At 32.5% G+C, this 24,650-nt stretch overlaps 1 protein-coding gene across 11 annotated transcripts in view; it reads left to right on the top strand.

Moving 5' to 3' along the window:
• The window catches only part of LOC111043746 (NADPH oxidase 5), a 194,490-nt gene that overhangs the window by 168,726 nt on the left and 1,114 nt on the right, over positions 1-24,650 (top strand). For all 11 annotated transcript variants that reach the window (XM_022328790.2, XM_022328797.2, XM_039421560.1 and 8 more), the window contains 16 exons: positions 4,858-4,955; positions 5,793-5,913; positions 6,637-6,787; positions 7,368-7,578; positions 8,267-8,493; positions 9,581-9,769; positions 11,003-11,196; positions 12,780-13,101; positions 14,269-14,455; positions 15,639-15,808; positions 16,443-16,590; positions 17,941-18,166; positions 19,278-19,400; positions 19,934-20,143; positions 21,694-21,897; positions 24,332-24,547. In XM_022328790.2, coding sequence (XP_022184482.2) covers positions 4,858-4,955; positions 5,793-5,913; positions 6,637-6,787; positions 7,368-7,578; positions 8,267-8,493; positions 9,581-9,769; positions 11,003-11,196; positions 12,780-13,101; positions 14,269-14,455; positions 15,639-15,808; positions 16,443-16,590; positions 17,941-18,166; positions 19,278-19,400; positions 19,934-20,143; positions 21,694-21,897; positions 24,332-24,529 — 2,979 coding nt within the window. In that variant the 3' untranslated portion in view covers positions 24,530-24,547. The remainder of the gene's footprint in view (positions 1-4,857; positions 4,956-5,792; positions 5,914-6,636; positions 6,788-7,367; positions 7,579-8,266; positions 8,494-9,580; positions 9,770-11,002; positions 11,197-12,779; positions 13,102-14,268; positions 14,456-15,638; positions 15,809-16,442; positions 16,591-17,940; positions 18,167-19,277; positions 19,401-19,933; positions 20,144-21,693; positions 21,898-24,331; positions 24,548-24,650) is intronic.

Below are 24,650 nucleotides of genomic sequence, written 5' to 3'. Positions count from 1 at the left end.
GTACTGTACAATAATAATACCAGTGTTTCCCCAAAATTTTTATCAGCTGTAGAATAAACATATTTCAATTTTTTATCCAATAAAAATGAACTTATTTTTATATTATTTTTGTCTGTGTGAAATTTTATTGAGGAAGCTGAAATTGAATCACAATTTTTGTCTATTTTTACAGGATAATATTGAGTATGACAACCTTTTTTAATCAATGAATTGTCATAGTATTTTAAATACTATCTTATACAAGATGCCTCGACAGATCCATTGCACAAAAACAGCATTACAAAATATATATACAGATAATTAAACAAAATAGTATTAATGCAATTAAGAAAAAGAAAAATTAGTACATAATTGGAAAATGACAGATTAATTGTTATAATTATAAGATAAAAGAAAGCTCTGTCCAGGAGGAAGAGAGAATAGAGAAGAATGTGTGTGTGTGTGTGTGTGTGTGTGTGTGTGTGTGTGTGTGTGTGTGTGTGTGTGTTTATATATGTGTGTGTGTGTGTGTGTAGAGAGAGAGACAGATAACATAACAATAAGGATGAAAAATGGAAGTGAAAATGGTCAGATTTGAATTTTCATATTCATAGTTGATTTTCTGATTTCATTTTCAGATTCATCTTTTCAAAGTTTAAATTAAAAAAAAGTTTTAAAAATGTACATGTTTAGACCTGAACTTTTAAGTGTTCAAACACTTCTAAAAACCTTTGCCTGTCCCATTGTGAGCAAAAATATTATTATCTTATTAACCTAGTAGGTTTTTACTATAATAGAAAGCTATATTAAAAACAGCCATGGCTCCCTTGTTTTCGGGTATTTTCGAAAATGGGACTTACGCTTTAAAGAATTTGGGGTCGCTGAATTCAAATCCGAAATCAAAATTCCTCTATCTCTATTATTGGACGATTTAGATTTTTTGGTTTGGATAGCGTTTTGTTAGTAGGGCATGCCGGGCTCGTGTTGCTTACTACTAGTGTGTAGTGATTTTGCTCCGAGTCGTTCAAGGACACGAGCCAACACAGGCCAAATCCGTAGGTGTGTAGGGCCCCTTAGATTGGGAATCTTTATCTTTCAATAATTCAACATGCCTTTGAATAAATGCCTTGTGTGAATATAAAAACAGGCATTTCATTCGATATTCAATGGGTTTAACGATAATTTCAGTAGAATAAAAAAAATTGATCTGGTGTCACCTGAAAACTCTATCACCAGACCTGAGCCAGCCAGATCACGCGATATAATTTTGTGATGGAATTTATGAAATAACTGTAGATAATATTATGATAATGTATGATATGAATTAAGTTTTAGATTAACATCCCAAATAATTTCATGATTTTAATTGAATAATATATTAATTTCACAATGGTACGGTACTGATGAGAAATGTTGGGTTTCAAGTCGACGCTGACGGCGCTAGGCTTGCACCGAGCCGAAGAGTGTCTCGGCCACTACTTCCTGGGCTTCCTCATGAACCAGGGCTTCCCGCTGAAGAAGCGCATCAACGAGCTGATCAGCCTAACGATGCAGTCGGGTCTGACTCTCTACTGGAACAAGATCGAAGTGCGCCGCAACTGGGACGACCCGGATGCCTCCAAACTGAGGGTGCTGTCGTTGTGGGACCTCAGGCTGGCCTTCTACGTGTTGGTCTCGGGCTATGCGATCAGTGTTGCCGCTTTCCTCTGCGAACTGGTCTATGCGCGACGCCCGGTCGTTGTTTTCCACAATAGGCAAATCAATAATCAAATTCAGAAGGCACCCGATGGGAGACAAGTGGCTTTCACAAATGGATACTTCTTGAATTAAATAGTTGCAAATAGCTCTAGTATCAAATCACGCATACCGTACTTCTTGAAGTGATAGTTGCATTGACTTCTGAATAGTATGATTAGCTCTGGCATTAAAGCACTCAATTGAATACAGTTTATGATAGAAACAATAGTTGTAAAATATCCGTAAATTATTATTCGAATAAAATTTGATTTGTTCATCAAATTTGGTGTTTTCATTGAAATCTGATCATAAAGGTTTTTGTAATTTCAATGTTCAATAATGTGAGAGTTAGATATGCCATGAAAATGGCTCAGAAATGGATATTTTTGAAAATAACAGTTGCATTGAAATCTCAAAAGAAATATATCAAATCATTCAATCGAAATTAATGCAGTTAATAATGGAAACAATAGTTCATCATGCTTGGTGTTTTAATTTAAGGTTTGAAAGAATTTCATTCAACCAAAAAGCAAAAGTACAATTTATTTGTACAGGCCTACTTAAGATATAGTAGAGATACAAAATGATATAGTAGAATTAAAAATTAATTGGAAACAACATGATTATTACGAAAGTTTTTGTTGTTTTAATATTTAATAATGAGAAAGAGTTATGTCATGAAAATAGTTATATTATAGCTGATACTCACTGAAATTAAGTTACAAAAGTGCATTGGAGCCTGAATCTAAATTCGTCCTGAGAGTTGCATGATAACCTGACGAATTTCATTCGTAAATTATTGAAAAAAATGTATTGTCAAATTCTTCAAACATCGGCGAAGATTGTTTCAGGCACAATGGATAATAATTCTGAATTTTGTCATCATAGCAGCATTTATAAAAAAACCGGAGATATGATACTAGTATCATTATATTTCCATATGATACTAGTTCAATTTAAATCATAAAGTACAATCAATCTTCATAACACTTTTGACTGTTGAAACAATGTGAATCTCATATGAATTCATGAGCTTCTGTCTTTTTATTTATTGGCAAAATTAGCTAACGCATTTCATTCAATTTTCTCATGCCCAGAGTATCAAAAAAGGATAACCAGTTTGATTTTCACGTTACGAGGATTCAACATCACATTTTTTCAACATCTGATTGGTCGTAAATAAATGGCAAATGTATATAGAAGAATATTTCTCCAATGAAAGTTTCTTTCACTTATGATTATTCTTTAACATAATTGCCGTGACGGTTGAAGCATTTGTCATAACAGTGTACCAGACTAGCAAAATATACTTCACAAAATGTCTCCGCCAAATGAGTTTAAGTGGGTTATAACGTTTTTTTGGAGTACCTCGTTTTGTAAGCTCTGCCCTTAAAGCCATATCTTGAGTTTGGGGAAAAGTATAAGTTACTAGCGATCAAGTCAGGTTTGTATGGTGGGTGATCGGAATTATCCCATTTGATTTGCTGGAGAAGCAGTTTGGTTGCACCAGCACTGTAAGGCCGAGTTGTCATGGATCACGATTCCGGAAGTCATTTCAACTGATGTCTTTGATTTTCCGAAGTTATCCACGCAAAATATCATCATTCATAACGTTTTCTGCGTAAACTTGAATAATTCTCCGTTAGATTTATGCTGAACTATTGCCTTTTTCTTGCAAAAACAAATAAAGCTACCCAACTAGCACTTGGCGGGAGGTTCAATTGAGGCGGCCATGTGTCGGGGTCTATAACTCGACAACAATTGACGATCTGGTCGCACCGATCATAGGGAGTTTGGTGGAGATGACAAGCTGTTCAGCTCTGTAAAAATTACCCCCCTACCGCTTGTCTGTGTCTTATGATACAGTATGTGATCAAAGGTTAAAAAAATTTGACTTGCACAATTTGTAATAATTCGTTCGCTCCCTTCATTACAAAGAGGCACATTATCACAGTCACCTCTAATAATAATTCATCATAGTTGGCTATGATATCATGCTAATCACATGTAACTCAAAAGAAATTTATTCATATTGAAGCATGCTGTAATAATATCAATGGGAAATATGCAATGTATGTATGATATGCATGGGAATAATTTATCGACAATAAAAGACTGCTTAGCATGTAAATTAACTCAATAGCTTTTCAGCCAATTTGATGAATTTTTGCTGTAGACATGCATGCATATAATGTGATACAAACATTTTACTTAGTAAAATTTAGATTCTCATCAATAATATAAAATTATTCTCAATCGATCATTCCATCAAGTTCTATTTGTTGATTCCAAGATTAATATTAGTCATTTCGTCTAATCAAGATGTGCTATATGAAGAAGGATGAATGACGTTACAGTATTTTTAATAATGTCCAATGTTTCATTTCGCTTATAGGCAATTAGCATATTGGTTTTGAAAGTTTGTTCCACTTTATCAATTACAGTACCATGTAATTTAGATTATTATTAACATTTATTTTATGATTGAATCAGCCCCTCTATACAATTCATAGGTTTTACTTTTTGTGTAGTTGAGAAGTTGATATTGTGGTAATTATTCATATTGAATGAAAAAGACTAAGATATTGTCAAAAAACCACTGATTTATTGAAATTAGAAAGACCGGTTTCGGTTATTACACCATTGTCAATCTCTGATAAACTGAGATTGTTTATCAGAGATGACAATGGTGTAATAACCGAAACCGGTCTTTCTAATTTCAATAAATCAGTGGTTTTTTGACAATATCTTAGTCTTTTTCATTCAATCATAGGTTTTAGTCACCGTTAATTCGTAACTCACTCTTGTTGGAAAACTAGCACTCCTAAAATACACACTATTGATTTAGGTTATATTATGAATTTTGAAGAATATTCCAAATTTGTTATTGCCTTTTTATCGCTGTGGAGTTGTTGTAAACAATAATTGAGAATCGACAAAATTATTCCTTAAATACATGACACAAGAAAATTCTCTGATAATTAATTGTTGAAATAGCAAATCATAATAGGCCTATATTAATTTACTCCTTCCGTTCACTGTCTAGCATAATCCAACATACAACTCTCAAACAGTTATTTCATTAAAAAATCATTATCATAGATTGTCATTCTAATCTTATCGTCATTCTCTGTTTTTCAGATAGTTGATAAACTGTACCGGCTAGTGGACACCGATTCAGATGGAATAGTAGCACCTGGACAGATCATGGAGTTCCTCTCCAATTTGACTGTTATTCGGTAAGCTCTAATTATTTATAAAAACTATTTCAATTCTTTTACAAGCTCCGATTGTATTAATCTTGTTGTTGAAAGCTATTAGTTTGTAATTTAATCACAGGCCTATGTAGAATACCGCATTTCTTAGGTCATATCTGCCAGTTGAGAGAGAAGCTTTAATTCTCTGTTCATCCAAGACCAGTTGAGATATAAGCTTTCTTACTAAATACTTCCCATTTTATTTTTCTATAGTACATTTGCATTCACGTTGCGGTAGCCTACTACTAAAAATACAGATTTAATTCTACCTAGTTATGTTTTAGATGTCAAAAAATTTAATGTTTGTTTAAAAAAATTATAATTTCCATGTCAGAAACTTATGTTTTGGAATGAGTGCGTTATCGTATACATGCACATTTCATCGCAAACTACACTAGATTTCGTATTTTATTGGAAAAATGTCTTATTTAAGGAAATCCATTGAATGTATTGGGCATCTTATTAAACATGAATTTTTATGAAAATCATTCAACATTTATTCCAAACTACACTAGATTTCGTATTGTATTGGAAAAATGTTTTATTTATGGAAAACCATTAAATGTATTAGAGATGAATTTTTATGAAAATCATTCAATATTTATTCATATTTTAATCATTTGAAAACAAATCGTGTTGATTTTGAAAAATTGATTCCAACTATTATATTACAGGTTTTATAAAATACTACCAATCATGATCTTCATTTCTAATAAAGTAAGAATATCATAGAATTAATTAGTTTCTTAGAATTTCAACTTTCAAGATTCCTAGTATTCCTAAATTGTTTCAAATATTCAACATTTTTGCTTTTTTCAGACCTAGAACTGGATTTGACAAAGGAAACTTGGAATGGCTTGAACAGCTTTTCAGACAGACTGTTGGAAATGAAGAGGAAATCAAAAGAGAGGACTTCAAAAAAATCCTCATCACAAAAAATGTAAGAAAATTTCAAAATATAACCCAATTATTGTACATTATACAGTTCGTGGCTAAGAAGTTGTCATTAAAATATTTGCAAACTTTATATTCACGTGAATGTAATGATGCAAGCACCGTACCGTATTATCGTGACTATCATCAAAGTATTGAATATATTAACTGATCATCATCAAGTAACTTATATCAATTGATTTTTTCATAAATATTGGTATGTGATAATGTATGAGTATGCTCTAAAGACTTTTCCAAATATTTTGTGATTAAAAATTCTCAGGCAAATTCATATTGAAGGAATAATTTATTTTTACTGTTCTTAAATCTAGAATTGATCAACCGACTTTAGTGAAATTTTATTTACGTATAATGTATCATTAAACTTCAATGAGTTTGTGTAATGAATTTTGTGTTCAATTAATCGTTAATAGCCTTAAACCGAGCTTAATTTAGAAATATTTTTTTTTTCAATTTAAAAATGATTTTTGTTTGTTTTGAATTGTAAATTGAGTGTGTAACTGAAGAATGTTGAAGTTACACATAACCTAGATACATTTTAACTGTTGTATAAATTAGAATTGAAACCGTTTTGGGTGTAAGCCTGTGGTACTTTTCTGTAAGTTGTGTAATTCTGGATGAATAAATGAATAAATAAATTTATGAATAAGTCAATTCATTTACAACTATTACAACATGTGAGTAATTTCATTTTTCATTTGAATTTCAGCCATTTTTCACCGACAGAGTATTCGAGATTTTTGACAAGGACAATTCAGGCTCTATATCCATGCAAGAATTCTTAGAATCGATGCATCAATTCGCAGGGAAATCCCCTGATGACAAAATACGCTTTCTTTTCAAAGTTTATGACTTAGACGGTAAGTTCTTTAACAGTTTATCTCTCAATATATTACAGCCCACTGTATACCCCAGTATATTTTGGCAGCTTTCTTCTGTATTATCTACATGAAATCCAAAGCTCTTCAAACAAGGATCAGAGCTGATTTTCGGAATATCTGGAAGGAAACTTCTTACTTCAACTTAATTGAATCAAACTGTAGTTGACAATCTGTTTCATTCTTCTTATTTTATTTCTATGTTTCAACTCAACTTCTCTGTGATTTCGAGTCTGCATTTTTTTCCAGATTGTGTTGAATGAATATTCACATATTCCATTATTTTTCTTATTTTACTATCATTAAATGTTATTATCAATTCATTAGCATTTGAATTGAAGCAATATCTTATATCTTATTCCATCATTGAATGTGTCTTAAAATTGAATAATGATTGAAATTTCTGGCCATGCAAAATCATTTTCAAATAAACTACAGTACATGGTAGAAATTCTTCCATTCTCGAAATGGAAAATTCATATAAGAATTATATCCAATATTCATCTTAGTTTTTATCTTAACAGAAATGCATTGAACTTTTTGTGAAATGGGTTTTCTGCAGGTGACGGACTAATTCAGCATAAAGAGCTGCAGCATGTGATGCGAGCGTGTATGGAAGAGAACGGCATGCGGTTCAGTGAGGATCAGATCGATGACCTCACCATGGCACTCTTCGAAGACGCTGACTCGGAGTCACGTGGTGCTATTACCTACGAAGATCTCAAAAATCAATTAGAGAAGCATGGAGGTCTGTTAGAAAATCTATCAATCAGGTAAACAATACGTGATAGCCTTATTTCTATAAAAACTGAATTGTGTACAACAAGTTGCTACCGTGTATACTTCATTAAAATTACCAGATTACAATTTACCACTAGAATTTTTAATTGAACTCCTACATATACAGTAATGGATGGAGTCAGGGATATTGGATCCAAAACGATTAAAATCAAAAGTTGATTATATGCAACGTATTCTTTCTGTCTTTTACAGAAACCTCTATTTTACTGTATCCTTTATCCTACATTATTCCATATTTTCATTCTATAGTATCCATAATGGTATATCTAGAATTACTCTCTTCTACTGGTACTATTTCCTTTTATCATCAGTTATAGTTCTGGGGTAACCAAACACCTTTTTAAAAAGAAAACTTTATTTTCAAACACATAATTATAAAATATAAATATTCTAAAAATACTCTAAATATAAGTACTCTACGTTATATCCATTTGCATTTAAACTTGAAAGTGGCCAAAGGCCGAAACTAGTTGTTCGAATGTTTTAAATAAAAGTGTACTTCATGTTTTTTTATAATGTTTTTAATCATTTTTAATAAAATAGCCCATTCAAGTGAAGTGATTTTATATTTTTACAATTTTTAACACACCAATCATTATCTGCCCATTCAACTTTAAAGAGTTGTTTATAAATCTTATATATTGTTGTGTTTTGTTTCAGCATCGACCGATGGTTGGTACCTCCGAAGCCCAATCAAAAACCAACATCGATTCTCAGAAAACTATCCGAAATGAAACCATACCAGTTGTCTCGACCTTACATGAAGAACAACTATGTTTATTTGATATTTCTAGCACTGTTTTTAGCTGTGAATATCGGTCTATTTGTATCAAGAGCAATAGAATATAGGAATAGTAACTTCTACGTTATATTCGCTAGAGCTTGTGGTTAGTATATTTTGGTATTTTATTGATTATACAAGTTATGATCTATAATTATGTTTTAATTTATGTTTTACGTTGCCTTCTCATGTAATTTTTATCTATCTCGAATAAATAATTATGTAATATGAGCATCTTAGTGACAGAAAAGTAGTGACAGAAAGCAAGCAATACCTAAATACTTAAAATGTATTTCAACTTGGGACGTTGGGAGTATCATGACATTTTAGGTTTTTATCGAATGATGGTAAAATATTCTCATTGCTTGAAATACTTTAGCAATGATTTCCTAATTGTTACCTAATTCATCAGGTAAATGTTTACCTGTTACCTAATTCATCAAGTGTAATATAATATTGATTCATTTTGAAATCGCATTATTCTGAGATAAATAAATTGGAGAATTGTGAGTAAATTGTAAATTTGATTGAAGATTGTGAGGAGTTGAAGAATTGAAAAGATTAATGAATAATAATATTTGTAAAAAATTATCATACTACCTACCTTCTTTCCCAAAGGCAGAGACATGGGCCTTTCCGAAGGTCGAGTGAAATTCAAAAAACACCTTATTTATATGTTTCTTCACACTGATCCATTCAAATAGATTTTATAAATTCTATTAATGAAAATGAGTAAAGAAAGGTAATTAGGCCTACTCAGAATTTTGTTTGGTATGAAATATTCCTATTTAATATTAATATTATTTAAAAATATTTTATTAATCCTAATATTAATATTAGGCTTGCTTCATTGATGAAAATGATATTAATAACTGCATTTGACTCTAGTAAAATCAATACATTTATACAGAAAACCTTCTTTACATGCAAGTTGAGTTAGGTTTGAAGGAATTTCTATTAAAAATGTATTATTATTATTATTATTATATTATTATTATTATTATTATTATTATTATTATTATTGATGAATCTATAAACAAAATCGAATATGCTTACATCACATACAGCAGTTTGATTGATATTACTATTTCAACTCTCTATTATTGGGAATTGCGTGGCAGATAGGACCTATATAGAGTTCACTTTCTTTGAGAAATAATTCTGGTTCTAATATTTTTCTGGCTTATTTTCAGGTCAATGCCTCAATTTCAACTGTATGTTTGTGCTTGTGCTCATGTTGAGGCATAGTATTACATTCCTCAGGACAAGGGGATTCAGCAGTATTTTACCTCTAGATCAGCACATATACTTCCACAAACTCACTGGAGTGCTTATCTTCACATACAGTGTTTTTCACACCATCATGCATTTGTTGAATTTCAGTAAGTTAAATATTTATGTAATTCAGTTTGTAGTGTTCGTTTATTAGATTTTAGTGGATATCTCCAATACTAGGAGTAGAGATTTAATGATAATGAGAGGTTTATTTCTATTAAGTAATTAAGTTGATATTCAATGTGTGTATAATATAAATAGGGCACAATTAAACGTATTCAAATGTGAATAAATCTACTTTTGATCGTTCGTTTGATTTAACGTCAGTGGTCTACGAGTAGATTACCCCTGACATATAAGAATTTTCTTGGAGGAAAAGTTTAAAGGTTATTGTGGTGGAAATCTATATATAGTACGAATACACAAATATTATATAATAATAATAATATCGAGTGCCCTAGCACGCTCAGGTCTGGTGTCAGAGTTTTCAGGTCGCAACTGATCAATTTAATGGCCTCTAACATGACCTAATGACTGCTTTTTAGGCAGCCGGGACCAACGGATTATTCTTACAAATATTTAAATAAGAATATAGTTCCGAATGTATAGTTTACTAGAGATGGTTAGTGGCTCAACATACATTTGTGAAACTAGGTTCTCATTATATCAATAAATTACAGGTTTTAACAATTTCTTGTATTTTTATTCAACAAATGAAATTCAATGAAAATCGGTGAAATCTATCAGTTTTGCTTAAAGATATGCCCATGAATTATTTTCCTGTATTCTTTCTATAATGCCGTGACGATACATGTATGGTAAAACTGGAGAGAAAATCTAGTGTCATATATTACCAAATCAAGATTAAATCAATTTGCTTTTTGTAAAACATCATTAATTCATTGAATTTTCAACAATAGGCTACATACACCACTTTTACAAATAGATAGTCAAAAGGTGAGAAGCATGCAATAATATAACAAAAATTATAAAATATAATAATAAAGCAGAAAAAAACACAACTATATAACAAGAACATAGTTATTAGTTAGTAGATCATGGAAGCTTAACAAAATATAGACATAATAAAAATGTAATAAATTCATTATTAATATGAACTTCTAATATGCATTATAGGATGTATGCAATACTAAAAAATACTTGTTTGTAAGCAAGCTCTGGCCTGTTTATTTTGAATTGAGGTTAAACGCAGTTTTGGGTGAATGCCTGATGTTTATGCCTGAATTGTATCTATTGTCTGTGAATAAATGAATACAGGAAAATCCCTGTAGAGGCAATAAAGTGAGCGGCGTTTATTTTGTTTGTACTGTTTTGTCCAGCTCTGGTGGTGGTGAATGATGGGTGGCTAAATGCGAACGGCTACACCGTCTACGAGTGGCTGCTGACCACGAAGCCTGGACTGTTTGGACTGATAGGCGGCTACGCGAATCCAACTGGCATCGCCCTCATCACCATACTCACTGTCATGTTCATTTGCTCCCAAGCGTTTGTTCGGCGCGGGGGCTGTTTCGAGGTAAAGTTTATTTTTTCTCAGTGTATGCAAGCTCTTAGTATTTGTGAAGTATTTTTCGTTGTATGAATCACAGAAATAAGTTATACACATTTCTGTAAGGTAGTACATAATTACTATTGATCAATCAATTATCAATAATACTAATTACAATAATACTAACTACAATAAAACTATACTATCATAGCATAAATACTAATACAATTCATATCGGTGAAAATACCAGATTATCTTCTGGTTACCTTGCAATATTTTTTATAGAATTATCAGTGCATACTGGTAAGGTTTTTCAAAAATAATAATTCTCACCCGAAAATGATCATGAGTATCATTAGACTCTCACTATCTTCTTCTTCTTCTTCTTCTTTGGCTGTGCCTTATCCCATTTAAATGGGGTCGGCATTCCTTTCTCTTAGTCTGCCTCTCCACAAAGCCCTATCCAATGCTTCCTCTCTCCTCCAACCACACTCCCGCTATTCTATCTCCCCACCTCATCCTAGGTCTACCTCGTCCTCTCACACCATCCAAAACCAAATCCTGCACTCTCCGTCCAACATAATCCTCCTCCCGTCGCTGTACATGCCCAAACCACCTCATCCTTGTCTCCTGCATTTTCTTTCCCAGTGGTCCAACCAGACTCTCACTATAATAGATGGAATTTATCCAATTGATTGAAATTCTGGCAACAAATAATTCTTTTTACCTCCAATTATTTAATTTCGAATTTACTCTCCAGAAATTCGCAGTGTAGGACTACTTCAAACAATTATTTTACAAAATGAGAATCCCATTCGTATTGAATGAATCCCAGGGATTTATGAGTAACAATTATTGTTACTCACATCATAAATTTGATAGCATTTGGATATGAGCAGAACGATTCGTAGACTATTCTCTAAATAATTTAGAAAATAGGGTACGATTATTGTGAAGTTTTAGTTTGAAATGTTCTTATTTAAAATTTAGCTGAGGGGAAGACAATTCGAGTTGAGTTATGTTGAAATCAGAAAAGGTGGAATGGTTGGAAAACTTTTCTATGCAACAAAGCAGGAATATTACACAGAATTGAATAATGTCAATTATGTGCGGTTTCTAGGACATTTATTAAATCTGATGAACCATTAAACATATAAACTTGTTATAGATTTAATGGTCCATTTGATTTAATAAGTGTCCTAGAAACTGGACCTCAGTCAATTTATATTTCATTATTCAAAATAATTGAATTGCATACGAGGGAATAAAACAGTTTACTATACAAATCTGCTTCTTGTAGTCAATATTTGAATATGAACTCTTAAATTACTGGGTTCAAAGCAAATATTTGCTTCTGTAAAAATCTTCCATCCTATCAATAGTACTGTACATCATTTCTATTATAAATTTACAAATATTAGTTTTTATTGTGATTCATCGACAATTAATGATACAAAACATAAGATTGAGTAATCGATTGATTTATTGTATTTTTAATGGCAAAGTTAGGACTCTAGATCCTCTCTGCAAACAGAGATAGAATTAGAAATCATTGAACGTCAAATGAATACTCCTTACTTGTTCATGAAGCTCGTCATTCTCATTTTCAGATCTTCTACTGGACACATTTGTTGTATGTACCTTTCTGGCTCCTACTGCTAGTGCACGGACCCAATTTCTGGAGATGGTTTATTATACCAGGCATCATCTACCTGCTGGAGCGTGTGTTGAGGTTCTCGCTGATGAGGTCGGACAGAGGAAAGACGTACATCAGCTCAGGCCTACTGCTGCCATCCAAGGTCACCCATCTTGTCATCAAACGGCCGCCGCAGTTCGATTACCATCCCGGAGACTATGTTTTCGTCAACATTCCGAGCATAGCCAAGTACGAGTGGCATCCGTTCACCATCAGTTCGGCACCTGAGCAGGAAGGTGAGTGAGACTGAATCATAATTATTTATTCAAATTAATATTTGAATCGGTCATTTTAGAAACAGCATTAGTCAAACTTTTATATTTTTCGGTGGAGGGTAAAAACGTTGGAGGATTTATGTTGCTTTTATAGGGAATGCGTTGAAAGAGAGTCTTATAAACTGGCTAAGAAACCTCTGACTTGTGTTATGAAGGTAATCGACTTGATATATTAATGAAGATTATGTTCCACTGCTGACTAAATTTCACAGAAAAATAACTCATATTGTTTCTTAAATACCTAATTCATGTATTAATCGACTTGAAGGATTAGCGATGAGCTCTCAAATCTGTATAATATGTAGATTTTCAAATTACTGGTACGACAATAATTAATTATTTTAGACCAATAGGATATTTCACTAGTAGACCAATACTATTGTCGGATTGTCGCGGTATTCATTTGAGTGAGTCGATTTTGAAATCAATATATTATTATCACGATGATACATCGCCATTTCACCTTCTTTGTTTAGTGGTAAACTATCGGTATATTATGTGGTGAAAAGATGGCATTCCGCTGTTGGAGGAATGACAACGGAATGCCGTTTTGATAATATTGGATCAATAATGTAAAATTCTCATTCTATTCATGACTGTGATGAAAATTCAAACAATCATTTTGTCTTACATGCTGCTTGAAGGATTAATTCATGTAAGTTAATATCTGAATGTTTATTCTTTTTCATATCATAATGTCACACTACAAGATTCGTTGATACATAATTTCTATAAATATTAGTATAGTTGAACACTTTGCTAACATACGTTTTAATATTGTTCAATGTACAGCGTACAATACACAGCGTAGCCTATGTTTTTTCCTCTGCTCACAAGCAATAGGAGCGCAATTCAACTAACCAACTTTCTTGTCTCCATGAGATAGAAATCTTTATCAATCATAGAAAATGGAAGCATTGTTGGGAAATTCATGAATTGAAAAATATGAAAAGATAAGAATAGGATCATGTTCTTAAAAAAAATTATTCTCCAAATATTCTGATTATGAACCATCTTCGAATATTAGAATAGAGGATGTATACATAGAGGATGTATACATAGAGGATGGATATAATCACATTTCTATTGTCGTTTCTATTTCATTTAGAATGAACATTTGATTTTCAGGCTATATGTGGCTCCATATTAGAGCTGTAGGTGAATGGACTAATAGGCTGTATGGATATTTCGAGAAGGAGCAGGAAAAACTTCACAACATAGATCAAGAGCTGCCAGCAGTGGCTCCGAAAGCGGTTTCTTCTAATGGCAATTCATCGGCCAATGATTCCAAAGGAGGAATCAAAAGGCTCCAGGCGTAAGTAAAAATATCAATCAACATCTCAATATTTAACTTTTTGAAAATTCAAGATAGCACAATATAATGAAAGTTTTCATTACAGGATAATATTTTATGCTACAGAAGATTAGAAGTGATTTCTTCGTTTCTGTGTGCGTATTTTGTGCAAAAACTGTAAATTATTATCTTCTGAGTTTAAATAAAATTTTTCATGGATTTAAGATGGGCTTTCCAATCCCAATTCTCATACAAATGGCAGGAAAAATTATGAAACAAAACATAATTATGAATGAAAAAACAAAGATTTATTTCTATCTCATTAGACGACTGAAACAATGTGTGAATCCAAACGGCTCAAGAATGGCTTATTCTGCTTTCCCCAATTTATTTTTAACAAGTATTTTTTGCTTGTTTAGGGTAACTTGTCTAGGGTATATGAAATATTGAAGCTTAAAAAAAGTAGTCAGAATTATGAATGAAATCTCCTCTAAATCACTGAGAGTGGCTTTAGTATTATATAGTATTGAAGAAATTTTGTAACATACCGTCATTGACCTTTAAAGAGTGTTCATACAATTGATTGGAATATTTGTAACCCTAATTGCTATAAATATGCTGTTTGTAGTGGTAATATTTTCCTGTTTTTGAGTATGCATAAATGTATAATGTTCATCTGATGACTTTGTCAATAAAATGTATTTGTTCACGGCAATAAAAACATTTTCAATTCAAATTTCAAATCTAACTTGAAATTTTTGTGAAAATCTTCCTGTAATTCTGTCTAGTTTCAAATTTATAATGAAATTCCTGATAACTTTCAACTATAAACTTAAAATCTAAACTTAAAGTTTCCCCGATACCGTATCTCACAACCTAAAACTTGTCCGATAGTTCGGAACCCTCCTGCTTAACCATGTAGGGTACCTAACAACTACTAGGTAAAGTAACCCACAATACAAAGCTCTAAAACACTGTAGTTCTATTATCCATTCATTACTTGAGTTGTAATTCAAAATGATCCATCAACCGATTCCATTGCAATTATTTTTGAACTCGCTCTAGAAACTTTTTACCAATTTATGAACTGGTTTCCCTTCATAGCCTAACAAATTCATGACCCGCCCTATCCTAATCATTTTTCATTATTTCTGATTGTTGTAATGTTAACTTGTTGATCTCACTTTCACATTACGGCTTCTAGGTCCATTTCAAGGAAATTCTCTGGACGTGATATTATGGGAAATCAAAGAGGAAGAATGGTTGTTTTCAAGAAAGAAATCACTGGTTATAATAACGAAGGCTACATAAAGGAGGATTTGCATGGGTCTAATGATAGTGATCTATCACAAGTTTCCAGTGCAAGTACCGCTGGTAAGTACCCTACTTCTATTATTCAAGAAAGCTCATTACCATGGAAAGCGCGTCTGCTTAGGACCCTATTCTGTAACCATTTATACTTTATTTTGTTTTTAAATTCGGAGAAGTGATGAATATGATTGAGCGTTTCTGTAAGGCTGGTGTAAGATCATTTATATGTATAAGTTATACATTTTTCAACATTTCTAATCATCTTCTCATTCAGATTCTCATCTCGGACTTTACTGCTCTGGACATTCTCTTGTATAATTTATAATTGTGATGATTCAATTTTATGTTTTTTTAAATGATGAAAATGAGGAGTATTAAAAGTATGTTCTGACATATTTGTACTTTAAAGAGATTTCTCTCTGATAATTTATTGAATTTCCAATTTCCAAACGTCAATGAAAGCTTTATATTAGTTAAATTTCTTACAATCTGGTCTCTAACCATGGGTTGCAAGCATGGCTAAATCACGTTGATGGAAATGAAAATTATGTAACACAGGGTGTTTTGTTGAACAATATTCTTGGTCTGGTTAAGAAGCAAAATTCTTATTAGATTCAACTCTATATCAAAGCCATGTGTATATGATCAATGTTTCAGGGTACATTATTGATTGATGTTTATTTTGATTGATTTACAGATGTGTCTAGTCTTCCCGGAGGCGTTCGAAAAGGTGCTCAAGCAAAGAATCTGCACAAGCTTCTGCTCTCCAGCAAGACTCCTTTGGCCAAGTCACTCTCTATGCCTGACATGGAAAATCGAGTTAAAAAGAAAGAGCGTCTCCTAGCGTATGTATTCTACTACCAAACTACTGTCCTAAAGTTTCATATTCGAAAGATTTTAGTTTCAATAGGATTGCTTTATCGTTTCACGAATTATTCGTAATCTTGAAATTCTGTATCGGAATCATGTATTACATGAGCACATTCCTATATAAAAATGAAGTTAGATTAAAAATTAAGCTGGTTTTAAAATGAAGTTGAATTCATATGAGGGATCCAAGATGACGAACAAAAATTTTGAAGCAACAGAAAAATAGTTTTTCAATTCGAATAGGATCCTCACTAAAACCTACTATCAAATTATCTTGGTAAAATAAATACTAAGCTGTTTCCATAATTTTCACCAATCACGTATAATTACAAGTTGCGAATTCCAACAGCGAGTTCTCCAACCCAGAAGGTCACTAGTTTATTGAATTATACATGACTAGCCGTCAGGCTCGCTTCGCTCGCCATATCCGTCTAGCCGCTCGCCTGCATTTTTCATTTGAGCATTTTTATCATATGTTAGGACGATCCAGTCGGGGGTCCAGACTAAACGTCTGGCTAAACGGGTATGGCGAGCGAAGCTAGTAATATAATATTCCCAGGAATAGCTCTGCTTGAAGTAGCAGTGCCCAATCAATTTTTCCGCGATAAATGCATTTCAATCTTCAACTTGGTGCCAACCTAACAAAGTCAACTCAACTTAATGCCAACCTGACAAAATTATTAATTTAGTTACCAGTTAACAACTGTTTCGAAGAGGTACTCTCTCTAGATTATAGTTCTATATTAACATATGGTATGGCCTAATTTCAATTATAATTAAGAGAATAAGAAGAATATACATGCTAAAAGACGAACTTTAAACCCTTAAAAACCACCCTTAGAGTTAAAATATTGCCAAAAGATTTCTTAGTGCGCCTCTAAAGGGCCAACTGAACATACCTACCAAATTTGAACGTTTTTGGTCCGGTAGATTTCTAGCTCTGCGAGTGAGTCAGTCAATCAGTCAGTCAATCAGTGAGTGAGTACCATTTCGCTTTTATATATATATAGATTATTAAGAATATAATGTGGGAAACAACAGGCACAGCCCAAAACTTATAAAGTTTTGAGCGTTTAAACTGAACCATAAATGAACTCTGAAAATGCCTGTTATCCAAGTCATTATATTTATTTCAACCTGGTATTTGTGATTTATACATTTCATTTCTAAATGAAAAAGTTCATGCTGTGTGTAATGTAATCAGCTGCACATTCTGGGGATGCCAATATTCAGTCTACTGGAAGCTGAAGACTAAATAGCATATTTTACTACAGTGAATTTTGATTAACAGTATTTTCTACTAGAAATCTTTTATATAATTTCAGATTGCGAGAATACATGCGCTCAGAGTCAGAGAAGAGTTTTGATGAGTGTCAAATGCGTCGCGCTAGGCTGCAGTCGCTGGGATTGGCTTACTTGAGTCCGCAGAATAAGTCCTTGGCGCAAAGCTTTAGATACATGCGCAATAAGCCGACCATTATTGCGTTCAAAACTCCTAGTTTAGAGAACTGTGACGCCAAATTGTCTGCGCTATCCATTCTTAGCAGACAGGTAACACTCATATTATGCTTCTCTTCTTATAGTTATTTCTATCTTGAATTCGTTCAACCACTCAATCTTCGTAGCTTTTTATAGTCATGACAATTCTTTTTTAATTGAAATGTCATATCCTTAATTATTGTCTTTCGAATGTATGATGAAATTTCTATAATCAGAAATACACTACAAGCATACTCAATACACTTCCTTTTCACGTCTTATCACATCCCATTATCAGCAAATCAGTGATAACTTATGTTTTTCTAGTAGAAAGATAATCTCTGCAAGGGTGAATTCATAGTGGAACGGTGAAGGTATCTTCAAACCTGTGAATGTTGGAAGAAATGTTTGTATTCAAATGGTGGAGTGGTTTGTTTTGAACTATTTAAATGCATGCATTATTTTTAACTCTGAAGCAGGGTTGTGTGGCAGACAAGACCTGAAGTCCTAACTTCGCCCTTAATAAAGGCAATCAATCAATCAAGCTTGAAGCTAACTTCAGTCCTACACAGTGTTCTCACCCTTCGGAAGAAAAGATTCGCACAGTGTTATTATAATGAATAGAATATTGTGATTTTATGCAATTTCTAATATTATTATTATTATTTTGTCATGTTAAACTGTATAATTTGAGCAGAGCTCCAACAGTGGATGACACGTTAAACTAATAATTGAACTTCATCTAGTTTTCCCAGCCCTGAGGTCATAGCAATTTCAAAAATCAGAAACGTTATCTTAATACTGAATTACTCCACCCACACACGTTGCGCGTATCTTGTCATGGCCCAAGACAAGCCCAACAAAGCCGCGCAGACCATGGCGTGTTGCCAGATTTACAATTTTCACATTTATCCAGCAAAACGCCCTGATAGAGCACTCTCTTGAAAGTTTATAAGCTATAATGAGTCATCTCATTCCCGCTGTAACCCCGACTGAGAGTACAACTTGTATTTCTCAAAAAAATTCTTCCATGCGTAAAAATAACAAAAATGTCAACTTCCGAAATCCCTGGAATGAGCATGAACTAATATTATGCAATACTAATTCATAAAAAAAAACTATTTCTGATAAATTTATTCAACGTACCAGTGATTAAAAATATTTGTCATCTGTTTCTTCGCAGGCAAGTGGTTTGTTAGGAACTTCTAGCTCCGAAAGAGATGTCGAAGAAGGCCGAAATCAAGGAAGCAGTTCGCACTCGAGCAAACCGTCACAAATCAACTATCCTGTTGGAAAACCATTAGAAGTGAGTGGCTCATTGTTTAAAGATAACCATCTGCAGCCTATTAGGCCTTATGTGTACTGAATACTTGTCCCTGTGTGAGGTTATTTGTAATTTGAGACAAAATGTGAATACTATTAATTCATGTATTCATTAATTCATTTATTAGTTTAATATACACTATAATTATTTATTGAAATAATTGGGTGAGAACCAACAGGCACAGCCAGAACTGTTCCTCCCCCAAATTTTGATTCATGTACTAGTCCACAAAGAAGTTTATGTTTCCCACTATATTTCTGTCAAATTTTCTAAGGAAACACAAACAATAATTTTTTTAATCTAGAAATATTGAAAATCAAACGGAATTAATTTGCTGTTGGAATCATTAATTTAATACAATAACTCTAACCCGTTGCATTGTCAATATAAGAAAAACTTATCTTTCTTGGGAATCTTTCGTTTATTTTGCTTAGTTGGCAGATTAATAAGTTGTACTGCTGCAATTCATATTTTCCTATCTGAATGACTAATTTTGTGTTGTATATTTTATGTAGATCTACCTTGATGGGCCCTATGGCGCTCCTTCCAGTCACATATTCAGAGCACAGCATGCCGTACTGATAGCCACAGGCATTGGAGTGACTCCCTTCGCCTCCATTCTGCAATCCATCATGCATCGCTACTGGAAGGCCCGACACACGTGTCCCAACTGCAAGCACACGTGGGCCAGTCAAATACCTCCATCAGTTATGCATTTGAGAAAGGTACCTGCATATTTCTACAATCTAAAAATTGGCTTTAAAATGATGATGATGTTGATCATTTTCATTTCACTAACATGTTAGTTCAAATTTTTCTTTTATGAATGATGATCACGTTGATCATGATTTACGTTGATCATTTTCATTTCACTAACATATTAGTTCAAATTTTTCTTTTATGAATTTTGTGTTGACTTAAGATGAGAGAGAGAATGAATATTAATTACAAGGAAACGAATCACCGATTTCAAAAACGTTGGCAGTGACAGCACTGCAAAATTGAATTTCAAAAAGTATAATATAGTCATTAGTATTTTCTGGTTAAAAAATTAAAATAAAATTATTGATTGAAATACTCGTACATCATCTGGCTGACTATTCGCATTGTAAAATGTGTAGTGTATTATGTAGTATTTGAATTAAGTAGTTTATCCACCAAAATAAATTAAATTTAATACATTCACAGAGATTTTGAACCCATCTGATTGTGGTTGGTGAAAATCATAGACTGAATTTAAATTATACAGAGATTAACATCTCCCTGAAAGATAACTATAAGTGTTTACAATTTTCCATAATAACTTATAAGTACACAGTATTCCTTTAAAAAAGTGTACTTGGATTTTTATTTCTTGATAATTAAGAATAGCCCTAACAAAAAGAAGCTATTCCTTAGAAGTTTGTTCTCGGTTCTATATTGGTTTATTAATCTCACGTTCAACTGTTTTGACTATTGCAAATCTCTTCCTTGATGAATAGCATCAGAGCTAATAATTCTCACTAACAGTATAGGAAAGTTAATATGTTATCAAATTTATAAAGTGGAAAAATTTCAATAAAATCTATTTTTGCAATGTGCTTTATTTGTTGATCTTTCAATAGTATTCAAGTTCAAAAAAATGTATAGAGGCTCAGCAATTCTTGTTGTACACATGAATTAGTTATTAACATAGTATTTTAATATTTTCCAACTTACTCAAATATAATGTTGAATTTGAGTTAATGCAATTGATTCATTGTAGAATTTTAGCTTGTAGAATGTAGAAATTGATTCATAAGATCCAATGCAAGAAACATCCTCTACAATTTAAACTATGAACTTGAATATATAGTAATTATTAATTATTGTTATTTTGGAAAACAAATATAATAGTATTGTTCAAATTGAGGGGACGCTGAATTTAACCCGAATACCCCAAATATGGTAGTAGTTGTCCTCGCAGGCAACCATTGTTTTCATTTTTTATCGGTTTTTTTCAGTTTAGATGCCACATAAATCTTGAAATCAGGGGTTTCCCATCATTATTTTCAGTCTTATAATATAGGAATGATCCCAAGCAAAAATGTTGAATCAAATTAGGCTATGTGCTTGGACTCTATCTTGAACTATTTTCGGATTCTCTCTCTCAATATTCACTCCATATAAACTCTATCAACTATAATATTATCTTTCATAATCCATATATACTCTACAACTTCTATTCTATACTACATTTCAAATTTTCGGCGTTTGAATTATGACCATTATAAGTTTTTTGTTTTCTGATTCTCAGGTAGACTTTTTCTGGATCAACAGAGATCAGCGATCTTTTGAGTGGTTTGTGAATCTACTGTCTCAACTGGAAATCGAGCAGGCAGAGCTGGGGGGTGCCATGGAGCGCTTCCTCGAAATGCACATGTACATCACGTCTGCGCTGCAGAAAACTGACATGAAAGCCGTCGGACTGCAGCTCGCTCTAGACTTGCTACATGAAAAGGTTCATCATTACTCATTCATTCAATATTTGACCGAACGTATTGAGGTCTATGTTTTAACTCGATTTGCTTTTGTCTGTCTGTATGTAACGCGATTACGGCCAAACGCGTTGATAGAATTCGATGAAATTTGGCAGGAATATTCCTTTTTCAACTGCGCGTTGATGTATACTCAAGGTTTTTTGGAAATTTTGCATTTAAAGGATAATATGAAAAGAAGAGGAATTCCTCCATACTCTGATATCACTATATCATCTACTTTGAAGATAGGATTAGCCTAATCAGACTATAGAATTATTCATAATCAATCAGCTGACAAGTGGATTATTCATTGCATGCATTACACAGATGTCTGGCCGTGTTTATTTCTATAAGGTAGGGTTTCAATATTTTTCATGACGTGTGCCCATCAGCAAAGACCTTAAAGAGATATCTTTAAGGTCTTTGCTCATCAGTATCAATATTCTCACATTTGAAAAACAAATTTATTAGGTGATTGAAAATAAAATAAATTAAAATGAACTGAATAATGCCGAAGTAATAATAATATTCTTGAATGAAAGAAGAATTATTTAAATATAGTTGAGAAATATTTTTATCAGATGGAAAGATTATCACGAAACTGGATAAATTCATCATATGGGATACAAATTTGAACGTGAACTGAGTTTATTAACATAAGTGAGTTTTTGATCTTGAAGAAACCAAATAACAGTTTTCAAGAGTAAATTATGATTCAACTGTGAATTGTGATTCATCTGAATCAACTAGAACTGAATCAACAGGTGACATCATATACTTGTGGATGAGAAAACTGCGTGAGGTCTACTGTTTACAGAACTACTAGTATTCACAGAGAGATAATTCATTAACATCTTATTCACATGTGGAATCTCTGTTGAGCTCCATAGGGAAAGAAAACACTTCTTTCCTTGTATATTAAAAGTTTGATCGTTGAAACCATGGAACTGCAATACAGTACTCAAATTTATCTCACATACATACATTTACAAAAATAAAAATAAAGTACAGCATTACAATACAATTAACCTGAAAATTGATAAAGTAGGCCTACAATAAAGAAGAATTTTATTTAATACTAGCAGGTGACCCGTACTTTGCACTGGGGAAAATTTTGTGTTGTAAGATGCAATCTCCTCAAGTCCAGGAAACATTGGAAATGGAATAATTATTTCTTATTTGTTCAAAATTACGTGGATAATCTTTATAAGAGTTGAAGATTTCCAGTAAAAAAGGGGTTTTATTTGTCATGGACCCGCAACCTTTCATCAACCACGCTCGCTACCAACTAAGCTACGGAGTCACTTGGAGAAATCCCTGTTTCGTTGGGCTTTTATAATTAATAAAATAAAATAAATTGATTAATGGCAATACAAATAAGCATAAATATGTCAATCCTCGGTAAATTCAGAATCCTTATGCGACATTTCAAGTTGATCTGTTCAGTAGTTCAGACGTGATGATGCATCATTCGTGTATTTCCTATCCAGTGCATGTTTACGATAATTATTTCCTTTATTGTATTATATATATATATATATATATATATTATATATATATATATATAATATATATATATATATATATATATATATATAGATATATATATATATAGATATAGATAACTGCGGTTTCTGTCTTATTGAATGATTAATATTCCATGCATAGCCTACTATTCGTGAGAAAAAAATTGAGTTACAGAGATTCTCGAATTCCTATCCAGTTTCCTCTTGCAATGGGATTTTATATTCTGTAACGCTAATTCCATCTGGGAACCAATTAAAAACGTTCAATAATGAAGGAATCAACATTTTAGTTTGGATTGTTATGCTATTTTGATCAACTTGAGGATTATAAGTATCCACGTCTACATTCATAATTTTTTATTGCAATTATGTGACTCAATTAAAGGGCATCATATACTCTGAGATCCTACACTTCCGAGATCTGAATGCAGGTTTAGTAAATTTAATTTGTTTTAATCGATTGAGAATCTTATCTAGATCATGAAGAGTCGAATACGGTAATTCTTTTTTATATTCTCGCAACCGCTCATTCTTCTTTTTACTGGTATGTAGTTCAAATGAAATATTTATCATTAATACTAAGTGATAAATAATTATTGCTGAGTGTTAGTGTAAATGTATGTATTCATAATTTGTAAATTCACTTTTTCAAAAGTTAAATTATCAAAAGTTAGCAATTAATTACATTCAACCAATAGGCGTTGTAATTTCTTAATAAAAAGACGTTGGCGATTCGACAGAAAACCCATGTAAGTCGTTGAAGAAAGTCTTCGATTCGATGAAAATAGCCCTAGATAATCATTGAAAATGTGAATCGGCTTCTCAAAAAATTGATAAAAGTATAATATAATTACCGTATTCATTTATAAATAATTACTTTCTGTTACAGGAAAAACGGGACCTAATAACAGGATTGAAAACTCGAACAAATGCGGGTCGACCCAATTGGGACAAAGTGTTCAAGCAATTGCGTGACCAGAAGAAAGGAAAAGTGACAGTATTCTACTGCGGACCTCCCCAACTTGCCAGAATCCTAAGGCTGAAGTGTGATCACTACGGATTCAGTTTTAGGAAAGAAGTATTCTAGTTCACATTGTTCTCAATGGTAAGTAAAAACAGATTGCTCATATTGTGACTCTTCTAAATATTCTATCCCAGTGAAAATTGACATATATATTTCGAATCTTCATTATATTTTGGCCATTTTA

This window comes from Nilaparvata lugens, chromosome 2, assembly GCF_014356525.2.
Source record: "Nilaparvata lugens isolate BPH chromosome 2, ASM1435652v1, whole genome shotgun sequence".
Taxonomy (NCBI): domain Eukaryota; kingdom Metazoa; phylum Arthropoda; class Insecta; order Hemiptera; family Delphacidae; genus Nilaparvata; species Nilaparvata lugens.
Note: the sequence above shows the minus strand (reverse complement) of the source record. Positions and strands in the feature narration are given on the sequence as shown.